Consider the following 7,431-nt stretch of genomic DNA (forward strand, 5'->3'; position numbering starts at 1 on the left):
TCTTATTCTTGCTGTAGTCCGAGGTGGCGGTGTGATAACTTCCAATTTAGTTTCTCAAAGTCCCTTATCAAGAGTTCCTGAACCGTAGGTAAAACTGCTAACTGCGATCCCGTCTTTCTGCTTAAGGCATCTGCGACTACATTAGCTTACCCGGATGGTAATGAATTGTGCAGTCATAACCTTTGACTAATTTCAACCATCTCCTCTACCTCATATTCAGTTCCTTCTGTGTGAAAAAATATTTGAGACTCTTGTAATCTGTATAAATTTCACACTTCCCACCATAGAGATAATGACTCTTTAAGGCGTGAACTACTGCTGCAAACTCCAAGTCGTGTGTTGGATAGTTTTGTTCATACTGCTTCAACTGTCTCGAGGCGTAAGCAACCACTTTTCCATGCTGCATCAGTACACAGCCTAAACCCTATTTGGAGGCATCGCTGTAAATCACAAATCCATCATAGCCATCTAGTATCGTCAATACATGAGCTGAAACTAGTCTTTGCTTGAGTTCTTGAAAACATTTCTCACATTTTTCTGTCCACTGAAACTTCACACCCTTTCTCGTCAACTGAGTCATCGGCCCTGCTATTTTTGAGAAGCCTTCAATGAATCTTTTATAATAACCAGCCAATCCCAAGAAACTGCGAACTTCACCCACATTGCTCGGCCTTGGCCAATTTGTTACTGCTTCTACTTTTGCAGGATCTACTTCGATTCCTTGGGCGGTAACCACATGACCAAGGAAACTTACACGATCAAGCCAAAATTCATACTTCTTGAGTTTGACATATAATTTCTCATTCCTCAAGGTTTCAAGTACTACTCGGAGTTGTTCCTCATACTGTTTCTTGTCTTTGAAGTACACGAGTATGTCATCAATAAATACTATGATGAATTGGTCTAAGTATTGATGAAACCCTCTGTTCATGAGATCCATAAATATAGCTAGATCATTGGTCAAACCAAAAGGCATGACAATGAATTCATAGTGTCCATAACGAGTCCTGAAAGCAATTTTTGGTATACTGCTTGCCCTGATTTTTTGTTGATGATACCCTGACCTCAAGTCAATCTTTGGAGAGGAAGGATTCCGTTTCTTTGGAGGAAAGTTCAAGTCTTTGCCTCGTCTTGTATAAGCTATTCAAGCGGAAAGGATGTTGAAAAAGGAGTCATGTCAAGGATTTTTAGTTAATATCACCAGTCCCCGACATCTAGAAATGACTGTTAATGCTATTAACATTGTGCGAGATTTTGCAGACGTATTTCCAGATGATTTACCAGGCATTCCACATGATAGGCAAGTGAAATTTACAATTGATTTGGTTCCTAGAGCAGTACCAGTATCCAAGGCCTCATATCGAATGGCACCGAAAGAACTTCAAGAATTGAAGTTGCAATTAGAGGAGTTGTTGGAGAAATGTTTCATTCGACCAAGTATATCTCCTTGGTGAGCTCCTGTACTTTTTGTGAAGAAGAAGGATGGAAGTATGAGGATGTGCATTGACTACCGGAAATTAAACCATTTGACTATAAAAAATAAGTACCAGTGTCCAAGAATAGAAGATTTGTTTGACTAGTAAAGGGGTGCTACAGTGTTTTCAAAGATTGACTTGAGGTCAGGGTATCATCAACTAAAAAGCAGGGCAAGCGATATACCAAAAATTGCTTTCAGGACTCGTTATGGACACTATGAATTCACTGTCATGCCTTTTGGTTTGACCAATGCTCCAGCTATATTTATAGATCTCATGAACAGAGTGTTTCATCAATACTTAGACCAGTTCGTCATAGTATTTATTGACGACATACTCGTGTACTCTAAAGACAAGAAACAACACGAGGAACAACTCGGAGTAGTACTTGAAACCTTGAGGAATGAGAAATTATATGCCAAATTCAAGAAGTGCAAATTTTGGCTTGATTGTGTAGGTTTCCTTGGTCATGTGGTTACCGCCTAAAGAATCGAAGTAGATCCTGCAAAAGTAGAAGCAGTTACAAATTGGCCAAAGGCGAGCAGTGTGGGTGAAGTCCGCAGTTTCTTGGGATTGGCTGGTTATTATAGAAGATTCATTGAAGGCTTTTCAAAAATAGCAGGGCCGATGACTCAGTTGATAAGAAAGGGTGTGAAGTTACAGTGGACAGAAAAATGTGAGAAATGTTTTCAAGAACTCAAGCAAAGACTAGTTTCAGCTCCTGTATTGACGATTCCAGATGGCTCTGATGGATTTGTGATTTACAGCATTGCCTCCAAATAGGGTTGAGGCTGTGTACTGATGCAGCATGGAAAAGTGGTTGCTTACGCCTCGAGACAGTTGAAGCAGTATGAACAAAACTATCCAACACACGACTTGGAGCTTGTAGTAGTAGTTCACGCCTTAAAGATATAACGTCATTATCTCTATAGTGGGAAGTGTGAAATTTATACAGATCACAAGAGTCTCAAATACTTTTTCACATAGAAGGAACTGAATATGAGGTAGAGGAGATGATTGGAGTCAGTGAAAGATTATGACTGCACAATTCATTACCATCCGGGTAAGCTAATGTAGTCGCAGATGCCTTAAGCAGAAAGACGGGATCGCAGTTAGCAGTTTTACCTATGGTGCAGGAACACTTGATAAGGGACTTTGAGAAACTAAGATTGGAAGTCATCACACCGCCAACTCAGACTACAACAAGAATAAGAGCATTTATGATTCAACCCACTCTTCGGGATCGAATTAAAGAAGCACAGGATAAGGACCCGTTTTTGCAGAAGATTAAAGCTAAGATTGGTACAAACAAACATATAGGATTTGAAGTATCTCCAGATAAAGTATTGACTTTTAAAGGAAGGTTGTGTGTACCTAAAGATGAAAGTATAAGAAATGATATATTGGAAAAGGCTCACTCTACCCTGTATTCGGCACATCCAGGTGGTACGAAAATGTATCGAGATCTTCGAGATACATTTTTGTGGAGAAATATGAAGAGAGGAATTGGTCTATTTGTTGAAAAATGTATTATCTGTCAACAGTTTAAGGCAGAACATCAAAGGCCATTAGGGTTATTGAAACCATTGGATATTCCAGAATGGAAGTGGGAACACATAACGATGGATTTTGTGGTAGGCCTCCCGAGGTCAGTAAAAACTCACAATGCTATCTAGGTAGTGGTGGATCGTCTAACAAAGTCAGCCCATTTTCTACCCATCAAAGTAAACTTCAACATGGAACAACTCGCACAGTTATACGTCAAAGAGATAGTCAGATTGCATGGAGTTCCAGTCACCATTGTTTCAGATAGAGACCCGAGGTTCACATCTAAATTTTGGAAAAGTTTGCAGACAGCCATGGGGACGAAGGTAAAGTTTAGCACTGCTCATCATCTTCAAACGGATGGAAAATCAGAAAGAACTATTCAAATTCTGGAAGATATGTTAAGAGCATGTGTTCTGGATCTTGGATAAAGTTGGGAAATACACCTACCTTTAGTGGAGTTTGCTTACAACAATAGTTTCCAGGCCACTATAGGTACGGTCCCATATGAAGCTCTTTATGGTAGAAAGTGCAGATTCCCTATCCATTGGGACGAGGTCGGGGAGAACAGAATCCTGCGTCCTGAAATTATTGAACGAACAGTTGAGGCAGTTGATAAAATTAGAACAAGAATAAAGGCAGCACAAGATCGTTAGAAAAGTTATGTTGACAGTAGAAGAAAGGATTTAGAATTTCAAGTAGGCGATAAGGTTTTTCTAAAGGTAGCACCAATGAAGGGTGTATTGTGATTTGGAAAGAAAGGGAAGTTGAGACCGCAGTTCATTGGACCTTTTGAGATCCTTGAAAGGATTGGTGTTGTGGCTTACCGACTTGCCTTACCACCTGAACTTGCAGCAGTGCATAATGTGTTCCATGTTTCGATGCTCAGAAAATATGTCCTTGATTCCAATCACGTGATAAGTTACCAAGCCTTGGAGGTACAAAAAGATCTATCATATGAAGAAATCCCAATAATGATTTTGGACAGGATAGTGCATCAACTCAGAAACAGGGAAGTTCCCCTAGTCAAGGTCCAATGGTAAAATCATGGACTGGATGAGTCAACTTGGGAGAAAGAAGAGGAGCTTAAAATTAAGTATCCAGAGCTCTTCAATTAGTCAAGGTAAATTTTCGAGGACAAAAATATTTTAAGGAGGGGAGATTGTAATGTCTCAAAAAATTTGGTGGAATAGAATTTAATTTTTTTTGTATGCTATATTTTAATATTTTGAAAGATTAGGGACTAAAGTATATAGTAAATTTCAATTTTAGTTGGATTAAAATGTGGATATTGGCGGATCAATAATTAGCATATAAATAATGGGCTCGTTGGATAGATCGTAATTAATCATGCATGTTAGGTTCGAGAAAAAGTTAATTTGGATTAGCGGAGTCCAAATTATTGGGATCGAAAGATATAACTTTAAATTATATTTTTAATTAATTATTTAATCAATATAAACTCTTTCACAAGTGGCGTGAAAGGAGAGAGAATCTTGATAGGTTATGATTGAAATTTTGTTTTTACTCAAATAAAGATTTAAAAAAGAAAAAAGAAAAAGGGGGAGATAAAGGAAGTCACGTGGGTGGTTAAGCAAAATTAGATGTACTGCCACGTGTTGGTTTTTGAGTGGCTTAGTTGTTGACAAGATGTGGTCAAATTTTGATTTCCAATATTTTATCCATAACTCTTTTTTTTTTTCACTTTCAACTCTTGCGTATTTGCATATGAATATAATTACACACCATATAAGATACATAAAAATATATACATAAGCAGAGAGGCAGACAGAAAAGGGGGGGGGGGATTTGTTGGAACGTGAATTTTATTTTGTCTGCCAAAAATCAAAGCAAGTTAACAAGTTAGGATATGAGGTGCAGTATTTTTATGTACCATTTAAATATTTGTTCATGCTGATGAATTTTATACTCATGAAAGTTAAAGTTATGATATGATATATTATGATGTGAATGATATGGCCATTCCGGTACAACAATATGATATGATATGATATAATATGAACTCTTACCGGATTTAAAGACATGAGACGGTATGACTTTCCGATGCATGTTTTAAAATTTTTATACGCGATCGCACCATAATTTTTTATATCCTACTGAGTATTTCCATGTACTCACCATTTTTCCTACACCTTACAGATTAGAACGGGTCGTTGGTTGGCGGGCGATGCAGTGGAGTTGTGATGCCATAAATTATAGAATTCAAGATAAATAAATTCTAAGTAACATGACTAGAAAATTTTATTTATTATTATTTTTTTGCGTTATTTCAGTTTTATCTTCATGTTAAATTTGAAATTTAATATTTGGGACATGGTTCAGTTAATTATGTTTTCCATAGACTTTATTTATTTTATAGATGGAACTAGAAAGATTTTCATGTAGAATGTTTGACATAATTTATTTAATTATGAAATAAAGGTTTTAATGACGATCTTAAATCTTTAAATTTTGGGTCGTTACAGTATGATTCAGTATGATTGTGTTAGGAATGATACTGTGTTTGATGGTCTATATTGTATTAATTTACAAAACAATATCACTTATAGTTCAATGCATGTTTATACTAATATCAACCGATGTAATATTAATGAAGACTCCTCTATGTTGTGGCATTGAAGATTAGAACATATCTCTATAGATATAATCAAAAGGTTAGTGAGTGATAGGTATTTTGTACTCTACATTTCATTGATTTTAACACGTGTGTACTGCATTAAGGGAAAGCAGACAATAGGTCCAAGAAAGGTACAACAAGAGTTTGGACATATTAGAAATCATACATACTGATATATGTAGTCCATAAATGGACTCACATGATCAGAAATACTTTATCACCTTTATTGATTTTATATATATATATATATATATATATAGAATAAGATCGTAAGATCAGATGGAGGTGGAGAATACTACGGTAAATACACAGAGGATGGACAAGCATCTGATCCATTTGTTAAGTTTCTTTAAGAGTGTGGGATAGTTGCCCAATACACCATGCCTAGTTCACCAGATCAGAATGGTTAGCAAAAAGAAGAAATAGAATATTATTGGACATGGCGTGAAGCATGTTTAGTAGCTCCAATCTTCCTAAATCCTTGTGGACAGAAGCACTTAAGATGGCAGTGTATATATTAAACAAAGTTCCAACTAAAACTATCCCAAAGACATAATTTGAATTATTGAAAGGTTGGAAACCATGTTTACGACATATGCGAGCTTGAGGATGTCTGTCTAAAGTGAGAATATATAATCGACAAGATAATAAGCTGGACCGAAGGACCATTAGTTGGTATTTCATTGAATGTTCTGAAAGGTCTAAAGAATACAAATTTTACTATCCATCTCACATCACTAGGATTGTAGAATCAAGAAATGCTAAGTTTCTTGAGAATAGCTTGATAAAGTGGGAGCGATCAAACTAAAAACAATGTTCTTGAGCATGATCATTTAGAGTCTCAACCTCCTACCTCAAATGATAACTTCGACATACTTCAAAGCAACCCTCAAGTACAAATAGGTGTTGGACAACCAATCAATGAAATTTCACAAGTTGCTGACAATATTCAAGTGGATCAACTAATTCAGGAATTACTAGAATTTTCTGAACTAACAGTTAACCACAAGCTTCTAAGGAAGATGATGGTACAACATGAAGAAGATCTATTAGAATAGGTCAGCAATTCTTAGTGATTATGAAGTATATCTACAAGAATCTAATCACAATATTGGAAAGAAAATGATCCTGAATCATTTTCACAAGCCATGAGTTGTAAAGAGTCAGAATTATGGCACAATGTCATGAAGGAAGAAATGAGTTTCATGAAGAGTAATGAAGTCTGGGATCTTGTTGAGTTACCTAGTGGTGCCAAAGTTATTGGTTGTATTTAAGACTAAGAAAGACTGTTTAGGCAACATTGAGAGATACAAGGCAAGATTTGTTACTATAGGATTCACTCAAAATGAGGGAATCGATCATATCGAGACCTTCTTTCTGCTATCTAAGAAAGATTCTCTACATATTCTTTTAGCATTAGTAGCCCAATTTGACCTTGACTTACAACAAATGGATGTGAAAAACAACATTTCTCAATGAAGATTTAGAGGAGAAGGTTTATATAAAACAATCTAAAGGATTTCCCTCTAATGATGGTAAACACTTAGTTTGTAAGCTTAATAAGTCTATATATGGTCTAAAACTAATGATAAGGTTTTGTTGCATGAGGTGAAACAATTTTTCTTTGAACATTTCGATATGAAGGATATTGGTGAGGCATCTATATCATTAGCATTAAGATTCATAGTGACAGATTAAGGTGGACATTGGGTTTGTCTCAGGAAACCTATATCAACAAAGTTTTAAAGAGATTTCGGATGGAAATTGTTCACC

At 36.2% G+C, this 7,431-nt stretch overlaps 1 protein-coding gene across 1 annotated transcript; it reads right to left on the minus strand.

Moving 5' to 3' along the window:
* Nucleotides 1-424: 424 nt before the first annotated feature.
* On the minus strand, nucleotides 425-1,214 carry LOC111397969 (uncharacterized mitochondrial protein AtMg00860-like). Its single transcript, XM_023024931.1, has 2 exons — nucleotides 1,202-1,214; nucleotides 425-1,140 (listed from the first exon to the last, which is right to left on the minus strand). The coding sequence occupies exons 1-2, from the start codon at nucleotides 1,212-1,214 to the stop codon at nucleotides 425-427; spliced, it is 729 nt and encodes a 242-aa protein (XP_022880699.1).
* Nucleotides 1,215-7,431: the final 6,217 nt, after the last annotated feature.

Source organism: Olea europaea, chromosome 7 (genome assembly GCF_002742605.1).
Source record: "Olea europaea var. sylvestris chromosome 7, O_europaea_v1, whole genome shotgun sequence".
In the NCBI taxonomy this organism is placed as follows: domain Eukaryota; kingdom Viridiplantae; phylum Streptophyta; class Magnoliopsida; order Lamiales; family Oleaceae; genus Olea; species Olea europaea.